The 18,639-nt window shown below is 53.7% G+C and overlaps 9 protein-coding genes across 9 annotated transcripts; 6 read left to right on the forward strand and 3 right to left on the reverse strand.

Moving 5' to 3' along the window:
• Window positions 1-855: 855 nt before the first annotated feature.
• On the forward strand, window positions 856-1,800 carry MRS44_017294 (uncharacterized protein; the record flags this gene model as incomplete). Its single annotated transcript, XM_046279106.2, has 1 exon — window positions 856-1,800. The coding sequence occupies one exon, from the start codon at window positions 856-858 to the stop codon at window positions 1,798-1,800; it is 945 nt and encodes a 314-aa protein (XP_046125036.2).
• A 504-nt stretch (window positions 1,801-2,304) lies between these two features.
• Window positions 2,305-4,272, reverse strand: MRS44_017295 (uncharacterized protein; the record flags this gene model as incomplete). Its single annotated transcript, XM_065617748.1, has 4 exons — window positions 2,305-3,027; window positions 3,086-3,250; window positions 3,312-3,758; window positions 3,802-4,272. 4 exons carry the CDS (start codon window positions 4,270-4,272, stop codon window positions 2,305-2,307), a joined length of 1,806 nt encoding a protein of 601 aa, XP_065473820.1.
• A 1,261-nt stretch (window positions 4,273-5,533) lies between these two features.
• Window positions 5,534-6,766, forward strand: MRS44_017296 (uncharacterized protein; the record flags this gene model as incomplete). Its single annotated transcript, XM_065617749.1, has 4 exons — window positions 5,534-6,277; window positions 6,345-6,413; window positions 6,498-6,591; window positions 6,660-6,766. 4 exons carry the CDS (start codon window positions 5,534-5,536, stop codon window positions 6,764-6,766), a joined length of 1,014 nt encoding a protein of 337 aa, XP_065473821.1.
• Window positions 6,767-7,871: 1,105 nt separating this feature from the next.
• MRS44_017297 (uncharacterized protein) lies at window positions 7,872-9,524 on the forward strand (the record flags this gene model as incomplete). The annotated part of the gene is made up of 3 exons (XM_046282857.2): window positions 7,872-7,973; window positions 8,052-9,095; window positions 9,162-9,524. 3 exons carry the CDS (start codon window positions 7,872-7,874, stop codon window positions 9,522-9,524), a joined length of 1,509 nt encoding a protein of 502 aa, XP_046125033.2.
• A 480-nt stretch (window positions 9,525-10,004) lies between these two features.
• MRS44_017298 (uncharacterized protein) lies at window positions 10,005-11,205 on the reverse strand (the record flags this gene model as incomplete). Its single annotated transcript, XM_046282856.2, has 2 exons — window positions 10,005-10,892; window positions 10,975-11,205. 2 exons carry the CDS (start codon window positions 11,203-11,205, stop codon window positions 10,005-10,007), a joined length of 1,119 nt encoding a protein of 372 aa, XP_046125032.2.
• An 88-nt stretch (window positions 11,206-11,293) lies between these two features.
• MRS44_017299 (uncharacterized protein) lies at window positions 11,294-13,200 on the forward strand (the record flags this gene model as incomplete). The annotated part of the gene is made up of 4 exons (XM_046284391.2): window positions 11,294-11,511; window positions 11,641-11,822; window positions 11,879-12,013; window positions 12,155-13,200. 4 exons carry the CDS (start codon window positions 11,294-11,296, stop codon window positions 13,198-13,200), a joined length of 1,581 nt encoding a protein of 526 aa, XP_046125031.2.
• A 1,284-nt stretch (window positions 13,201-14,484) lies between these two features.
• MRS44_017300 (uncharacterized protein) lies at window positions 14,485-15,635 on the forward strand (the record flags this gene model as incomplete). The annotated part of the gene is made up of 2 exons (XM_065617750.1): window positions 14,485-14,923; window positions 15,013-15,635. The coding sequence occupies 2 exons, from the start codon at window positions 14,485-14,487 to the stop codon at window positions 15,633-15,635; spliced, it is 1,062 nt and encodes a 353-aa protein (XP_065473822.1).
• A 273-nt stretch (window positions 15,636-15,908) lies between these two features.
• Window positions 15,909-16,637, forward strand: MRS44_017301 (uncharacterized protein; the record flags this gene model as incomplete). The annotated part of the gene is made up of 4 exons (XM_065617751.1): window positions 15,909-16,091; window positions 16,140-16,164; window positions 16,496-16,538; window positions 16,628-16,637. The coding sequence occupies 4 exons, from the start codon at window positions 15,909-15,911 to the stop codon at window positions 16,635-16,637; spliced, it is 261 nt and encodes an 86-aa protein (XP_065473823.1).
• A 219-nt stretch (window positions 16,638-16,856) lies between these two features.
• MRS44_017302 (uncharacterized protein) lies at window positions 16,857-17,905 on the reverse strand (the record flags this gene model as incomplete). The annotated part of the gene is made up of 2 exons (XM_046279765.2): window positions 16,857-17,461; window positions 17,527-17,905. The coding sequence occupies 2 exons, from the start codon at window positions 17,903-17,905 to the stop codon at window positions 16,857-16,859; spliced, it is 984 nt and encodes a 327-aa protein (XP_046125028.2).
• Between the last annotated feature and the right edge of the window lie 734 nt (window positions 17,906-18,639).

Genomic DNA, 18,639 nt, shown 5'->3' on the forward strand with positions numbered 1-18,639 from the left:
TACGAGAGATGGGTCTTAGAAGTCAAGAAAATAGAACGAGGTTAGAAGAATAATCTAAAATAAAGTCGGCTATCACGTCCCTTTATCCTCTTAAACCTCTATAACTCTAGCATCTGAATAGGGAGTCGGGCTCCCCGAGGTTTAAAGCCACTATAGGTATAAGCATGAGAGACCTGCAGCGCCCTGTCGCGCGGAAGCGGAGCCGGTCGTACTTCTGAGCCCTGGCCTGGTTTGTTGCAAGCGGCATATGCGGCCGCAGATCAGTCACACACGGCGCCGACCCCTTTTCTGGGCCATCTGTATCAGCACTCAAGGCCATCCATATATGGTCGCGACTTTGCGATCAATTCGTCATCAGGCAGTTCAATGGCTTACCCAGGCATTAGTTAAGTTTGCATGGGGTGATACGTCAGGGCTTGCATGCTGCGGAGGATGCCTCCGCGATCCGGAGCATTCGGGCTTATGAACTTGGACCCAGGAGGATCTAATGCCGTGCTTAGTCCGCCCACCCCGAAAGACTGGAATAAGCTCTTCTATCTTAGGTGCGGAGTTTGAGGAGTCATCTGCGGTGATTCCCACGCTCATCATGACCCTGGCCGGGTTTCTCGGACTTACCGGAATGAAGGCTCGTCGACTGGGAATGGAGAATCGTTCTTGTGGATTTCACATATATAAACAATGGCATGCACGCGGTACTAATAACATCCCCAGCTGCCTTGACCTGCACGAATCACCTAGTGACCTACCTTCTACACGACTCTTCTTCATCCAAGAGTCTGCGTACGCCATACCATCCCCGAAGTCCTTGCAAATTACCGGTATCGCCCCACGATTTCATTTCGTCTACTTGTCAAGATGGGTTCCTTCCTGAGCAAGAGCGTCACTTTTCATCCTGATACCGACATTCCGTCCCTGAAAGGGAAGGTCATCCTTGTCACTGGTGGCAACAGCGGCTTGGGCAAGCAGTCGATTCTTGAGCTTGCCAAGCATAATCCTCAGGAGATATGGCTTGGTGCCCGCAGCCACAAGAAGGCCGAGGAAGCGATCAACGACATTAGATCGCAGGTACCCAATGCCCCGCCAATCAAGCCTCTCCAAATGGACCTCGCCTCCTTCGAATCTATTCACGAAGCTGCCAAGTCTTTCCGCCAGCAATCTGATCGACTCGACATCCTACTTCTTAATGCCGGAATCATGTCTGTTCCTGAGGGGAAGACCAAGGATGGATATGAGATACAGTTCGGCACGAATCACATGGGTCACGCTCTCTTATCCAAGCTGTTGTTGCCAACCCTACTGAAAACAGCCGAACAACCTGGTTCTGACGTACGTATTGTTGCCCTGTCGTCGTCTGCCCACCAGTATGCACCAGCAAAGGACGGCATCACATTCAGTACCCTTAAAACAACGGCCGAGGATATCAGCACTATTACACGATACGGGCAGAGCAAGCTGGCCAACATTCTCTTTGCACAAGAGTTTGCCCGACGATATCCTCAGATCAAGGTGCCTTCAATCATGCCGGGGCTCGTGAATACCAACTTGGCCAACACAATGAGTGACAATAGCTTTGTCATGCGGATAGCCTGGAAGATCACTGCTGCTGTGATCGGAGTTGATGTGCAGACTGGTGCCCTGAACCAGCTATGGGCTTCCACTGCTGCGAACGTCAAGTCAGGCGAATACTACACTCCTGTCGGCAAGACTGGCCAAGGAAAGAGATGGACAAGCAACCCAGAGTTGGCAAAGAAGCTCTGGGACTGGACTGAAAAGGAACTCGAGGGGAGAAGCTCTAAGTAACTGGCAGCGTGCTGAGCTGCTGAGTACTTTGGATATTTCAGGATCATCCCATTTGGTCTAGTCGCATTCTTTTCAAGTTATTCCTCGCTTGTTCTCACCTTGAGTTCTTTTCTTATGTACCATAGTTACGCGCGGAATTAAAGGGTTACAAATCTAGCATTTCTTATTATGCAGGTCATGTATAATTATAGATCAACAAATTAGCCTCAAGATAAATATTCTAATGATAAACCTTTGATTGGGTGACATTGTAGATACACGTATTTAAATATTCTAATCTAGGATTCTTAAAGTCTGTCCGCAGCCGGTTATTGCCGAGCGCAAATTTACTGTTGATCTATCCTCTGAGCTGCGTTGTAGAATGTGCGTGCGATGTCATTTGCTCAAGAATGTCTTGGCCAAGTTACGGGTTATGTTTGGCTTTGGCTAGATATTGTGCTCCCGGTGTCTGGGTTCCCTGACACGAGACTTGTGTTCAAGCTGCCATCCATGGCGCAGCCGCTACTACATGCCCATCCCAGAAGCCAGCAGACTTGTGGTGTTGTGGTACTCTTCAAGGCTCAAGTACTCTCTCGAGAGTTTCCAGCGTTCCCCTATCCAATTGAGGCATCTCTCCATATCGGCCAGGCGGGCTCGGACCAAATTGTCGCCTCCTTCCCGGCAGATCCAGTGGAACGTGACCATGACACAATACAGAATGTCCAGGGAGAAGGGGCTGAGAGTTCCGAGCTCTTCTACACTCCCACGCCTAAGCTCACTGATGATATCCATGACCTTCATCGCGACACTGTGAACCCGGTCGTTGACGATCTTGACGATATTGACAGCCCGGATCTGAAACCCGAGTTCGTCGGTAGTCTTCGCCTCTGCTGAGGGCGTGTAGCCCGGCCCTTGACGTATTTTCTGTGGACAGCAGTAGGGGTCGATTAGTATAAACAAGGCTGACCAGGCCAGACAGCGAGGGGCGAGATGATGAAGGTTGCTCGCAGTAACCTCGGCCATCGGTAGCTCTGCCTCAAGGGTTGTAATGAAGCCGCAGAGCTCATCGGCAAGGGCGTACACATGAGCCATGGTGGAGGCTTGCGTTGGTGCGGCGTTCTGCCTAGAGATCGTCAAGCAGCGGCTGATCAAAACCGCAGACTGGCAAACTCGGGCAAACTGCGGTTGGGGAACTGCGAGGGGCGTTGTGAGCGGGCGGCTTATGGCTCGGAGCGGATCTCCTTCATCCTGGGCATGGTTGTCAGTGTCATGTTCCGGACGGCGTCACGTTCCGTGCGGCAAGGACCAGGTTCTCGATGTTTACCCAGGCAGTATCATCCACGGGAAGAGAGGCCGTTTCGACAGGCTCAGGGGCGGAAAACCTTCCCCTGCTTCCAAGGGCAATGACTCTGTCGAGAGTGTAGATGCCCCACCAGACTCGCCTCCTCTCTTCAGCCTCCGTCCAGGTCGTCTGCTCATTTGATCGATGTAAGCGCCCGAACAGCAGGCCAATGAAGGGAAGGTTAACGTACGCATTTATCCATGAGGTCCCAGTCCTCTCTATCAGACGTGATTCCCAGCAGATCCGCATATCGAGCGCAGGCCCCGACGGTCATCCACGCAGCCGGGTAGATGGCCTGGCTGTATTCGTACAGAGCAACGAGGATCATCGCCTGAAGACAGAAAATAGACACCCCACCGCTTGATTCAAAGAGGGCCAGGAATTTCTGCGACAGGCTATATAATGGCATGGCTGACGGGCAATCCCCGGGTGGTGAGGTGACCAGCCTCATAGCAAGGAACAACATGGCGAGGTCCGGGCCACTGTTCCTCAGGGGGATGCCGAGCTCAATGCGCTTCTTGGAGACGATGGGCATCCAGGCATGGACTGTTTTGAAATACATACTTGCGATCTCCACAACGTTATTTTCCTGGGTCAGTATGCCGAGGACGTCCTGGTGCCTTGTGAGAACGGGATACTAGGCCAAGCAGGCACAGATACGGGATTCAGGGAGCAGTCACCAGGGGAATCTGAATGAGCGGCGCAGGCAGCCGCATGCCAGCGTTTTTGAACAAGTCAATGTCGAGGAACAGAGCCGAAGGAAACCCGTTCGCCGGCTCGGTGGAGTTGGCATCGGTCGGGGCGGACGGAGCGGCCGGAGCCGACGGACTCGCTATGCTGCTGCTACTGGCCGTGTCGTGATTTCTGCTCCCCGAGATGCTACCCGTGGGAACACTATCGGCAGTCGTGTTGCCGCAGGTCACGGTGCGGCTCAGCCGATCCTCCAGCTCGGATAGCCGGGCCACCAAGGCAGCAAAGTCAGATGCGGATGGGGGCGACGGCTGGGCATCCACATCATAGTCGCAACGGCGGCCGGTGCGGGAGCAGAGGCCGCATTTGGGGAGCGTCTTGTCGCACTTCCGCTTGCCCTTACGGCAAGCCGTGCAGGCTAGCGGGGCTCGTGGCTGGTGTGACATATCCTGAGCGGACATTTGAGAAGAAAAGAAAGCCTTGAACGGAGGAGGAAATCCCGGAAGCATGAAAACCCACGGCCGATGCGGCCGCAAGCGGGAGTGTTGGGGTTCTTATATTATTTCCCCTCATTTCAGTTTTCAGTCTTGTGGGTCTATTGGTCGGCAGTGCCAAATGGTGCTTCGGCGGGCTTTTTACAGGCAAGGGGCCACGCGGGGAGCGCGGCCGCACGACCGCGAGGATGAGCTCGCCAAGGCCCTTGTCATCTTCGTCCCAGGCGCCGACCAGGCTGGGAACGGCATTCCTGCTCATTAGCTACGACAGCAATTCGCAGCGTGGGGCCGCAGAACCAGCGGCTGCTGCTATGTCAGGCTCCTGCCAGCAGTGCTTCAGGGAATGCGGCCTGGCGGTCCATCATGGCCTCCCACAGTCCGGAATGGTGGGCCAGGGGCACCAAGACGCCTTGCCCTTGGGCATCTTGGGAAAGACTTTGATGGAAGTCTCGCGAGCGGTACGTCGATCCTCATGCCCACTGACACCTTTCCATCTCCCGAGGTTAGTCCGAGACGTACCTGGCGCAGACCCGAATCGACACCGTAGGATGAATCTGGAACACTGTGTCCCCTCCCCCGTGTCTGGCATCAGTGAGAGAGGAGGCCCAGATGCCAGTTGGCCAGATACACTCTGCACCTTGCACATACATCTTCTCAGCGGTGATAAGGCTCCAGTGTGGTCACTCGCAGAGATTAAATCCAATCATAGAGGATTAATCCGAGAGTACTCGCTCATCGCTGTTAACGGCCTAAGTGGCAAGTTTCTGCATGCTAAGATCGCAACCAAAAGTGGCTAATTAACGGCGATGTACCACTATATTTGTCAAGACCCTTCTATTGGGTCGATTGACTAGCTGGAGCTTTATTAACACGAGGAGATACCCTTTTGTGGCGGGTATGACATTGGCGCTTTTGAGACTTGCCTCGGTCCCTCACGGTGTTCAAAGCTGAGGTCTGAACCAATGCACCTCTTCACTAGGTACATTGGCCACTTAAGGAGCTCTGGATTTCGCTTGTGGCAGGGCGAGAATGTTCATTAGGTACACACGTACGATCAGCCCCCCCTTCCCCCGCCGTCGATGCATTATATCTAGCATGCTTCCCACCGTTCTCAAGGGCGTCCGATGTAGCCTGCACTCTCTCCTCCAGTGCTTCGGTGGATCCGGATAACTCGACCGATTTAATTATCAAGTACGACAGACTACCAACAGCCTCCCGACCCTTCACCATGAGTCTCAACTTAGGCATGAGGTGCAGCACGGTCTTGCCCAGCAAGGCCACGCTGACTGAGAAGAACCTGGCGGATCAGGGTGGCAAGGTTCGTCGCGAGTTTCCTCGTGCCGCTGACAAGCCGTCGTTTCTAATCATGCGTATCGTCCAGGTTTTCATGGTCACGGGCGGCTCCGGCGGACTCGGCAAACTGCTTGTCGAAATCCTCTATCAGCACAACGCCAAGGTCTACATCGCCGCTCGGTCCGAGTCAAAGACCAAGGGGGTCATCGACGAGATAACGGCGGCGCACCCGTCTTCCAAGGGAGAGTTAATCTTCCTAAGCCTCCAACTTGATGATCTATCAACCATCAAGAAGACGTCCGAGGAATTCTTGGCCCGCGAGAGTCGACTGGACGTCTTGTGGAACAACGCGGGCGTGATGATCCCCCAGGGCTCTAAGACAAAGCAGGGATATGAGCTTCAGTACGGAGTGAACAATATCGCGCATTTCCTCCTCACCCATTTCCTCCGCCCCGCGCTCGAGGCCGCCGCGCGCACGGCCCCAAAGGCCTCGGTTCGTGTCATCTGGGTGGCTTCCAGCGCCGCGGACGCTGCGCCTAATCCGGCTATCGACCTTACCAATATGGACTATCATCGCGAGGAGGGCGCCTGGATGAAGTACTCTCGCAGCAAGGCCGCCAGCGTGGTGCATTCAGCCGAGTTCGCGAGGAGGACAAAAGGGACGGGAATCATTAGCCTGGTAAGCTCGTTGCTGCGTACAAGCGCCGATCTTTTTCTGTATCATGATGACTGATGGCATGTCGCAGGCTCTAAATCCCGGCAATTTTGTGACGAATCTCCAGCAGAACATGTCCAAGATGGAGCTTGCCATGTTTGTGCGTTCTCCCAGAAAACAACAACAGCCCCGGCTATTTCTACTTGCGTGCTTCTGTATCATCGTGCTAATACTGCGCATCCAGAAACTCATCAGCTCGGAGCCGAAGAACGGCGCTTACACTGAGCTTTTCGCTGGTCTCAGTGACACCATCACCGAGGATAACAATGGTGGATGGGGTGAGCTGCTACTCCTCGGGTGCCTGTACGGCCTACAGCGAAACTTGCTCGCTAACATGAATTGCCAGTCTCGCCATTTGGAAAGATCGAGACGGTCCGAAAGGATATGGTGGACCCAGAGCTCGGAGGCAAGTTCTGGGAATGGAGTGAGGAGCAGGTCAAGCCCTACTTGTAGGCTAATTCCCCTGGAGCAGCGTACCAGTGTGATTGCATGTGGGTGCCGTAGAATATGGGGGCCTTATTCGCCTCTTCCTGTGGAATGTCTGAAGTCGATCTACCTCCCTTGGTCACGCCCATGATATCGTCATGTTCAACTGCTACATTGGATATATTACTTGGTGGTGGTGGTCAATAGCCGAAGATGGTGACTGAAAAGCCATTGGGGTTTATGGATGGCTCTTTGATGATGGTGTCTAGATTGCCTGGTTCAGACGCTTCAGGTGCAGGCCAACGCCGTTGACACGTAATGATGCATCTCCTTCCCTTGGCGCGGAGTTTGCCGGGATTGCGGGGTGTAACGCGGGTTTGCGATGAATTGGGCACCCTGACCCCCTTAAGGGTGGTCAAATTTCCCCATCTGCGACTGTTCCTAGACGCGGCCGCATTCTCCGCCCACAACGAAGACTGAGGACGGGCATTGTATGGTACCTAAGGTGGATGGCGTGGCTTTTCGACGCGCTTCGTAGACACGACAGGGGACTTCACTCTGCTCAAGAGTGAACTCAAAATGAACAAACTTTAATTATCGGACTTGTCCTGTCCGAGAATCCGCTTCATAATGTTCTCGGTAAATGTCTGCATCATGAACACGAAGTGTCGGGGTTGCCCAAGACCATCTCCTAGCGCAAAAGACCGGGGTAACATATTGAGTCCCTGGCTATGCACAGACCTGGCCCACCGCACCTCACCTTGCGAGGTACTTCACATTGTCCAAGGATATGTACTTCACACGTTGTACCCTGCGATGGGGCTAACTGTCAACCTCGAGGGCAGCGGGGTGAGGTTCAGAAATCGAGGTTGAAACAGGGTCGTGAATCACGCACACACTCTACCACTCTGACAACAGGCTGAGGCGCGGCCGCACATGTCCGGACCTGATCGTAGCCGTGCGGTGTTGACTGTCAGCCCATAAAAGCGATGCCTTCTGATGATGTAGTTGCTGATATACTTATATCTAACTTGCATCAACTTATTGCGGACGGCATCACTCCGATTTTCCAGTCAGCAGCAAACCATCCTTATCACACTAAACTTCCCACCTACCTGTCCTTAGTACCAACATGTCAGGGGACAATCCAGCAAGTGGTACAAAGGCCGGCGAAACTGAGGCGTTTCCTTGGAGTGCTGAGAACATTCCGAACAAGCTATTTATAAACAATGAGGTATGACGCGATCTCGAAACACGAAATACTTCGCTGCTGGCCTCCTATGACCGAGTTTCAAGATATTAACGCACTCAGTATGTCGACGCCAAGAGCGGCCGCAAGTTCGAAGTCGTCAACCCCAAAAACGAATCCTTAGTCTCCAACGAGGTGCCACTTGCTGGTGAAGAAGATGTCGAAAGGGCTGTGGAGGCAGCGGAGGCCGCGTTCCCCGCGTGGCGCCAGACTACAGCCACCACTCGCCGCGACTGCCTGCTGAAACTGGCAGATCTCATGGAGAAACACCAAGCTACCTTGGCCGCCCTCACGAGGTTGACCCTGGGCATGCCGGTGCAGCCCTTTGGCGGCATGGAGCTAGGTATGGCCATCAATGCATTCCGCTATTTCGCTGGATGGACGGACAAGCTCGCGGGAGAATCTTTCCCGCAAGACGACGGTTTCCTTAAGATCATTCGGCACGAACCGCTTGGCGTCACCGCCGGAATTGTGCCTTGGAACGGTCCGATGGGCATGACGGGACAAAAAGCCGGCCCAGCCCTGGCTACTGGCAACTGTTTTATTCTCAAACCGTCTGAGAAGACGCCTTTGGCGTCTCTAGCTCTCGGGGCTCTCATCAAGGCGGCCGGATTTCCTCCTGGTGTCTTCCAAGTCCTATCTGGCGACGGCTCGACAGGCGCCCTGCTCGCCAGTCATATGAGGGTTAGAAAGGTATCCTTTACGGGCTCCACTATGACGGGCCGCAAGATCCAACAGATGGCTGCACAGAGTAACTTGAAGCGAGTTACTCTCGAGCTAGGTGGAAAGAGCCCGGCCATTGTCTTCGACGATGCGAATATTGACAACGCAGTTACGTGGTGCGTGAATTGTATCACGGCAAACTCGGGACAGGCCTGCTTCGCGGCTAGTCGCGTCTATGTGCAAGAGGGGGTCTACGATAAGTTTGTTGCCAAGTATCAAGCCGTCATGGAGGAGAGAGCAGCCACAATGGGAGACCCGGATGTGCCCGGAACGCTGGTTGGCCCGGTTGTTGATATGCTTCAGTTTGAGAGAATCAAGGGTTTTCTCGAGACCGGAAAGAGGGAGGGCAAGGTTTTGACGGGAGGGGAGGCAGCTCAGGGGCCGGTGAGTCGTCACTTGAAAGCAATGAGAAGCCTAGAGATGCGCAAGACTGACAAACGAGCAATCTAGGGCTACTTCATCAAACCTACCATTTTCGAGGGCGTTCACAAGGACGCTGAGATCATTCGCAAGGAGATCTTTGGACCTGTGGCGGTTCTAAATAAATTCAGCACCGAGGAGGAGATTATCCAGCTCGCCAACGATTCAAATTACGGCCTCATGGCGGGCATCTTTACTCAAGATGTCAACCGCGCTATGCGCCTGGCGAGCTTGATGGACTCTGGAAACGTCGGTATTAACTGCATCAGTATGGTTTTTATCAATGCCCCGTTCGGCGGCACTAAAGAGAGCGGGATTGGTCGAGAGAACGGCAGGGACGTGCTGCTCGCGTTCACGGAGCCGAAGACAGTGTTCATCAACTTGACTTATTAGCAAGCATGCGGAACTGGAATGGCTGCGAGCTTAATAAAGCTTTAATTGCCAGGCTATCGGTCTCTCCCAACAGCAAAGAGACTGGGAAAAGGTTGAAAACAGGATTTGGGTGTTTCCGCCGTACTGCTGCCCGTCGTGCTTTAGAGCGCAAGCCGCGCCTTGTCTCGTTATCCTGTCAATGCCAAAGTGACGCGGCCTGATAACCGTATAGCAACTATCAGGCTTGGATTTTGTATCACGTCCCACAGCTGGGCTAGCTTCTTTGTAGCTAACGAAGGTTATCCGTAAAACAGGCCCCCGAAAGTACCTCCCTCCGATGGATGACATTAGGTCGGTAGCAAGAAACAACCAACAGCAGGGCGACCAGGAATCAGAAGCCTCCTTCAAAAACAGAAGGAAAACGTAGTCAAGTTGCGGTCCATCATGAGCCCCATCATAACATCCCACTGCTCCGAGTCGCCTGTATCTAGAATCAGGTCATCACTGGTGCCCGGGGAAGCCGTATTTCACCCGGCTGCAACAGACCATGGGCTTGATCTCCGCGAGACCTTCGATGCTGCCGAGATGCGGAACCGTTTCGGGCAGTCGTGCTGCAAGTTCCAGCCTTGCCGCTTGCGTGCCTTGCTCGGCACGGAGTTTTCGGGCTTGGCGCAAAAGCTTGGAGACTGGGTTCCAAAGCGGATCATCTTTCGCCTCTCTAGGCACTCTAGCAAGATGATTCTCCACCGCTGCCCAGGCGTGATCGAGAGTCGGCTCCCGTAGCTGGCTGAAGAGATGGGTGAGCACGATGCTGAGCGCGTGCCACTGCACAGAGCCCCGGAGCTGACACGGCCACTGATGGAACGAAGGTTCGGTCAACAGCTCGGCGCACTGGTTTAGGATGGACGACGCGCTGTCTACCAGCCACTCTACATGGGTCTTGGCTGGGGGATCCTCACTGCTGCCTCCAGAATAAACGATTCGGTAGGATAGTGTGAGTTCATACTTGGCAAGAACGAGTCGTATCGAATGCTTGAGGAACAGCTGCTCAGGTGTACCGGAGTCACATTTGTCGAAGTAATCCAGTTTCAGACGCCTCGTGGTCTCCCGGCAGAGCTTCAGCGCCTCCACCAGATCCATCCCACGCTTCGATTTCAATGCGGACAGCGAAGAGCTGGTACGTTGGGTCAGATGCCAAAGCTCCGGCCGGATGAGAATGGGCGTGCTGCCAGTTATCTCATCCTTGGCAACAGGTGGCACCTTCATACCGGGATCGAGGTCGGCATCGTTGATGTTGGTGGGAAGTCTTGTCTCGAACATCTCTTCGTGGAGGAAGGCCTCAGCAATTTGGTCGACTCCGGAGCGTCCGTCATTAAACAAGATATTCCACTACAGTCGCCGTCGCATCTCAATATTGAATGGTCTCATGCCTAGGAAGTTGGGACGCATCGCGGTGCAGCCCGGCTGACACCGCAACGCGAGCGAGCACACCAGTCATCGACCAGACGTATTTCGGAGACTCCATGGTTTGAACAGTACCAAGAAAGATGAAAAATGCCTGGAGTACATCTAGCTCCGCGGTGTTGATGAAGTCGGCGCGGGCGAGTGCGATTTCTGTGCCGATGCGATACCGCGCGACAAGATCAGATTTTTCTACATGCAACTTGTTCTTGACCTTGTCTTCATCAGCTCTCCATGTCATAGGGAGAGAGAGGGGGAAGGGGTCTCGGTTCGCTCACGTCTTCATTCCTCATAAGAGTTGATTGTGGACATGGTGATGGCGAACATCAATGCCTCCATACCCGAGTCATCCTGCCGAAATCACCTTGGAGGTCTTGGATTCTCTTCAAAGTTGTTGGGACGTGCAACATCTTGCTGTAGCGGTCAACATTCTCAATGTAGATTTGCCAGATGATAGGAACTTGGGAGGGAAACGCGTGAAGATCCTTCAGAGACACGTCTTGTGCCCGACTCTGCCAGAACAGGGAGTCGTCCCGTCCCTACCCGGGTAGGTGGCAGGGAATTGATCCTTTGAGGGAAGAAGTTTCAGCCGAATAGATATCTCCTTCCCTGCCGTCACCGTCGAAGACTCGTTTGATTTGGTTGATCTATATGACCTAATGTGAGTACAACCAAGGACATGGCATGTTGGCTGGGCAAGAGAACTCGGCCGTGAGCCCGCGGCTTCATACCTCATCACGAAACGCGGCCCAAAACCGATTCCCGATATAGATACTTCCATTCTCATCGACGACGAGACGGCCGGCTTCTTCCCTAAGCCCCGCAGGATTGTCATCCAGCGTGGTACTACGGTTGTAGGTGCTTGGGCCCTGTGGGATAGGAGTTCCTGTTCACATGGGCGCTTTCAGCTTCAGGGAAAGTGTGCCCTGATGTGGTGAACGACGCCTGGCCACGGGGCACCAGGCTCGCACTAGAGACCCACTTGAACCAGGGTGCAGCCACACCTGCTGGGATCATCCAGCCATGGGCCTCGGTGGGAATGCCCCCAGGTACGGATGCTGCGGCCGCATGTTCCGCATCGCAGAATGCGGACTTTATTTTATTCTACCGGGAAGTTGGGGCAACCAGCATCAAGTGTGGGAGACCTGGGCGCTGCCAACACTGGTAGACATTACATTTAATGACAACAGGTGCCAACTCGTCATCGGTCGCAAGCCTCAAGCTTGGGCGAGGTCTGGTTGCAAGCCTCAGCGTTCCTAGAGCATTTCTTCTCTCCTCTTTCGCCGATATGGTAACTTGCTCGGCACCAATCTCATTCAGCCCCGCAGGAGACATCCCGCCGCTTACCAACAGAGTGATTCTAATCACAGGCGGTACCGCAGGCCTTGGCAAGCAGTCGCTTTTGGAGCTCGCGAAGCATGATCCTGGCCACCTCTGGCTGGCCGCGCGCAATGTTGCCAAAGCGCAGCATACGGTTGATGAGATCAAGAAGTCCGTTCCGAGCGTCCGCATCAGTATCTTGGAGCTAGACCTTGGCTCTCTGAAGTCAGTTCAGCGTGCCGCATCTCGATTTCTCGAATCATCATCTCGTCTCGACGTACTTTTGAACAACGCAGGCATCATGGCCCATCCAGAGGGTCTCACCGCGGACGGGTACGAACTGCAATTGGGCACCAACTTCCTTGGCCACGCCCTCCTTATCCGGCTACTCTTACCTATCTTGCACCAAACCGCGCTGCAGACGCGGCTCGGGGAAGTCCGCATCGTGTGTCTGACATCAGGGTCGCATGCTCGGGCGCCGGCAGCGGGGATTATATTCGACACGCTCAAGACCGACGGCAGCTCCATCTCAGCAGTGGAAAGGTATGGCCAGAGCAAGCTAGCCAATATCTTATACGCCAAGGAGCTGGCTCACAAGTACCCTGATATTCGGGTAGCATCTGTAAATCCAGGAATGGTGAGAACAGGTTTGACAGAGGTGATGGGCAGGAACAACTTGACTTATCGTGTGATCCTGTCTGTCTTGTCTCCCATCATGGGGGTCTCGGTTGAGGAGGGAGTCAAGGCACAACTGTGGGTTTGCACAGCCGAGGATGTCAAGAGCGGAGAGTATTACTCTGGCATCGGAGAGACTGGCAAGGGAAGTCCTCACACCAAGAACCACATGCTTGCAGAAGATTTGTGGGACTGGACTCAGAAGGAGCTCGATTCATTCTTGGTCAGGGACCAGTCATGATTGGCGATTGAAACCTGGGCACACAGTATTCCGGACAGGAGCATTCTGCAAACGAGAATAATTCCTGGCAGTTCTGATGTATACTAGGCCTCCCCCAGGCTTGTTGCATCGAGCACAAATCCTTATGCCCCAATAAGAGCGCTCTCAACTAGCTCCATCTGCAGCACCATGATGTCTGAAACTAAAGAAGCCAGAAAACAGCTAGCAATTCTGACGTTGGGTTCTGACGCACTGAGAATCGGAATAGAACCACATTGGCTTGCTTTGACTCTGATCCCACCCCCACAGAACGCATGCTGGGAAAACACAATGCAGAACTTTTGATCTTCGGGCGTCAGCGGCGCCAGGTGCTCATTAACGCGCCGTGCTGACCGGGTAGTTAACTGCCACCTGGCTACTTCGTGCTCCCTTCCCTCCACGCCAAGAGACGCCGTCACCCAAGGTCGTTCGAGTTTTAGCCACATGTTAGCAATTGCAGGGTACCTCGGTTTATGATGCATACTGCACCCTCTGCCTTGGTACCATATGGATCCCTGCACTCCAGACAGTTTCTAAAGAAGTCGTGACGGATTAAAATAACTCCAGGTCAGTCCAAGGTCATTCTCCAGAACCATTTCTGGATAACAGCCAGTCAGGGCGTATTCCACCAGATGTATCTCTAGTCTCCCTACCCTCCCGTTTCATATGCATTTGAGAGGCAGCGTACTCCACGCAGCGCCTGTTGACCTGGGCGGCTTCCTTGCTGATATCCGTGTTGTACTGCAACTAGGAGCCTGCCGTCTGCGGCCGCACTTCGGCCAGAGCCTCACGCGGCCGACCCAGGCGCTAATATTTGCCTTAGGTCCGGAGTATTGGATGCGTGGTGCTGACTTTCAATAACTCTGCCATCATCAGCATCGCTTGTAACATTCGCTTTTCATATTACCCGGCGATTTGTCTTTAAAGGGAAATTATTAAATTAGAGTCTTAGTGCACATACTCTTTTCTTGGTCTAGCGCAGCGGAGCTCGACCCCCCGCTGACCACCATGTCAGAGTAATGGTGTTTCTAGCTCTGCTTCGGCGGACTTCGCATTTCCAATGTCCTGGTTGAAGGCAGCTCGGGCTGGGCGTCGGTCACAACTTTAATTTTGTTCCGAGATACCTACTTGGTAGCAAATATTTGGTGCTCATCTCTATGCTGGTTCCCATGAGCTTCGAATGCCATCTTAGAGGAAGCCACCTTTCCTAACTTGTCCATCGCAGTTGGTCGCGCATACCTCGTTAGCCCCTGAGCTCTAGCAATCATGGCTCTCTCATTCGAAGGAACATCTCAGGAGACGTTGGGTCTGCTACCATACTCGCAGGCTCCTACCCTAACCCCAGAGAATGACTCCGGCACCCCCCGAGACCCATCCTTCCGCAGCGAGGTGAAGGGGGAGGAGGGAAGTGATAAGAAGAGCAGCAAAGCCAAGCAGGATGGTGCGGCATCATGGCTCGAGGAGAAATATCCGACGGGGCCTCGTCTGGCCTTTGTTTTCCTTGCTTTGGCCCTCAGTATCTTCCTCGTCTCCCTGGATATGGTAGCTTCTACAATGGTCGTAGAATACTCACCGTATGCTAAGCATAGCCAGACCATCATTGCCACAGCCATCCCCAAAATCACGGATGAATTCCGCAGTCTGGACAACGTATCGTGGTACGGTTCCGCATTCTTCATTTGTGTTCGCGGCTTCCAATCGGCATGTAAGTCTGTCTGCGATGATGGGCCTCTCCACTTCTCACCTCCAAACGACATCCATTCTAAGCTGTGCGCACACATACAGGAGGGAAAGCCTCCGGGTTCTTCCCACTGAAACCTTCCTATTTATTGCCCATCCTCATCTTCAAAATCGGGTCCTTGATCTGCGAAGTGGCACCAAGTTCAGCAGCCTCAATCATGGGCCGTGCTGTCGCTGGTGTTGGCGCAGCAGGGATCGGTTCTGGTTCATACACTCTGATTGCGTTCTCCGTGCCGCAGTCTCGCCGGCCCATATTTACTGGAATAATTGGTGCATGTTACGGTATCGCCTCGGTCGTGGGGCCTTTGGCTGGCGGTGCCTTTGCAGCTAAGGTCAGCTGGCGGTGGTGCTTCGACATCAACCTTCCGATCGGTGGCCTCTCTGCGCTCATTATCATATTCTTCTTCCGAAGCCCTCCACAGGTTAAGCCATCTGTTGCCTCGTTGACTGAAAAGCTACTACAGATGGACTTTGTCGGCGTGGGCATGGTCATGGGCGTTATCATTACCCATATTCTGGCGCTACAATATGGCGGCCAGACCCACCCCTGGGACTCTGGCGTGATCGGTTTGCTTGTTGGCTTTGTATTCATCACCATCGCTTTCGCCGTGTGGGAGTACTCTCAAGGCAATCGGGCCATGCTCGCCCCTGGGTTGATGCGGGACCGTCATGTCTAGACCAGCTCGGCCTTGGCCCTCCTGTTGGCCCGCCCCTATTTTCTGGCCATTTATTATCTACCCATCTACTTCCAGAGCATCGATAGCACCAGCCCTACCGCCTCAGGGATCCGCAACCTACCACCGATTCTCGCTATCATTCTACATAAATCTCTCCTCTGCAGAACCGGAACTACTCGTTGAATATCCACCGCCGACGGGCATGCGCCGCTAGCCTTCCAGACCATGGGGGGCCCCTTCTTTTCGGCCGGCCAGTCCGCATTTGTCAACATCATGCTGGATGTATTGGCCACCGACGCCCCCGGTGTGAACCCACTCCAATTGCTTGCCACCGGCGCCACGGAGGTCCGCGCGACCTTCCCGGGCGATCAGCTTAATGGCATCCTCAGCGCTTACATGTCAGGCATCAAGGGGGCCTTTGCGGTCGGTATCGGACGCGTCGGCCTTGCTTTCGTGGTAAGCCTCTTGCAAAGGTGGGACAGGCTTAGCCGCGAAGTATTAAAGGAAGGTGGTGGTGCAGCCCAGGAAGGTAATATAAGTGTTAAATAGTAGCCGTTGAGCAGGCTTGACTCGAATGAACCGGGCACAGAATTATACCCGGTGCGGTCGTTTTGGGATGCAGTGGCCCTAGTACTATTCGCAGATTGCTGATATCTTTTGTCTTGGTTAGAGCACAACGGTCATTTAAAACAACAGTTAGAATTACCTCGCTTAGGCAGCTTGCAGTTAATTGACAAGGAAGCGGGGGAGCACTACTACATAGAACAAAGACTGACGGAATAATTTCATTTAATTTAAACATGTGCTATTCACTGGTAACTTGGTGGACTTGATTGCATTATGTAATCTTAACTGCACAGAGGACTACTACGCGCTTCTCCTGATGAAAAACATCAGTCTCGGGTATGTGTGTTCCCTCCGCCCGAAATCCGAGCCTATAAGGCAACGTGAAGATACAACCTGCTATTTTCCTCTTAACTAAACCCCTTCAGTTACTCCTAACGCGAGGTGAGAATACAATCTACTATTCGCCTAATCAAACTCTTCAATTCCGTCATACGGAACGGGAAGCCTCTAATGGTGCATAGTACAGCCTCCTATCCATCTCGATTAAACTCCCCAAAATGATTAGCCTTCATTTACCCACTCTCAAACCTCAACACTCTGTGCCTCAGTCACATTAACCATCTAGCTGTGGAATGAAAGACTATATAAAGCCATTTAACCAAGGTTGGAACCTCGTGTGGTATTGTGAGGGAAAGAAATAAAGACCTTGAGCTCCTCAGTGCGATTGAATCGCCCATAGTACTCGGGGCCGTCCTCGATATTGATCACTGCCGACGTGATGAAGGTCGTGTTGACCCTCCCGCTGGCGATCAGGTTGACAAGGTCGGGAGCGATGCGGTAGGGCTGCACGATACCGGCCTGATACTTGAGCGCCTTGATCCAGAAATCACTGATGGGGAAATCCATGGAAGGGGTGATATTGGGATGTTCCTGGAGGATGGGGGCGCCAGGAACATAATTATAGACGCCAACCTGGCCGATGCCACCCTCGAAATTGGTCACATTGATCATCTGCTGGGTGACAATAGGCGGCTCGAACTGCAGCTGGGCGTTAAGTGCCTCCATGCCGACGGGACCGGCGCCGAACACGGCGACGCTGTCTCCGGGCTGGAAACCCGACCAGCTGAGTGCCGTCCAGCCGGTGGCCAGAATGTCACCGACGGTGATAAAGCTCTGCTCCAGGGTAGGGTTGGTCTCGTTCAGTGGAATGGGCAGGGGTATCAGGTTGGCGTCCGCGGCGGGGACACGGGCGTACTCAGCTGCTAGTTGTTTCAGTCACGTTCCCTTCCACCGTAATTCTCTGGGGGAGGGGGCATGGGCGTACCCTGAAGACCGGACATATTGGGGGAGGCAAGGCCGGAACCGTAGGATGTGGGAAAAGACTGGTGCATTTGGAGCTGGCCGTGGTGAAGGTTGTCCGGGATGACGACATAGTCTCCCACAGAGAGCGCGGTGACAGCACTACCAACCTGAGCGACGTAACCAATACCCTCATGCCCCGGAACGTAGGGCGGCTGCTGGGGTGCAAAGCCACGGTACGCGAATAAGTCGGATCCGCAGATGGCAGAAGTGGTGAGCCTCACAATGGCGTCGGTAGGGGACAGAAGCTGAGGGACAGGGACATCTTGGACTGTAATGTTGTACACGCCAGTTAACAATAGCGCTCGCATGGTGGCGGGGAGAGTGAGGTTAGCGGCAACCATTTTTTGACTTTTGTGTGAGGATCAGATATACAGAGCGCGAAAGTGGTTGGAAGAGAGTGAAAACATGAACAGTTAAGGAACTGCCCAAATGGGGTGAAGATAGGTAGTTTAAACAAGAGGCCTCAAGCAAATAAATATCATGATCAACTCTCTCTCTCGTCTTAAATTTGGGACGGGGTTCTCTGGCCGGGTGATATTAACGCGCCAGGTACTGGCTATGCTAGACAGGGCTCCAGATTCACAACTTCACGGTTAGACAATGTTATGCTCCTGTGACAGGCCAGAGAATGGGTGCATCCCTCCCGATAAGTCCGAAGCGGGTGGCCAAAAATTACAACAATGATGAAACGGAGATAACGTCGCCAAACCCGAACCAACTCACGGCGCGGGCAGGGCGGCCGCGTTTCACAGTGGGTAGGTTTTAGCCCTTGAGTCGGAGTCGGAACCCGCACAATGAGCCCTCCGATGCAATGCCCGAGTTCGCGGACCGGTGGACACTGGGTGGACACAGCGGGTCGAGCGGGCTTTGCCTCTTCCTTCACGGGAAACGTTTGCGCCCCTGCTCCACGGCACACATCAAGCCCAAGTGAGCATGGGCATGTGGCAGGCGAAGAGAGCATCGGCCGAGTGATCCGCTGCTGGCGTACCACTGCCTGGTTGATGTAGTATCTACGGGATGGAGAGAAGTGAGGTCTATGGCCATCCATTTTCTCCCTCCGCCTTCTATAGAACTA

Source organism: Fusarium solani (assembly GCF_023522795.1).
Source record: "Fusarium solani strain SB1 chromosome Unknown bctg00000013, whole genome shotgun sequence".
Taxonomy (NCBI): Eukaryota; Fungi; Ascomycota; class Sordariomycetes; order Hypocreales; family Nectriaceae; genus Fusarium; species Fusarium solani.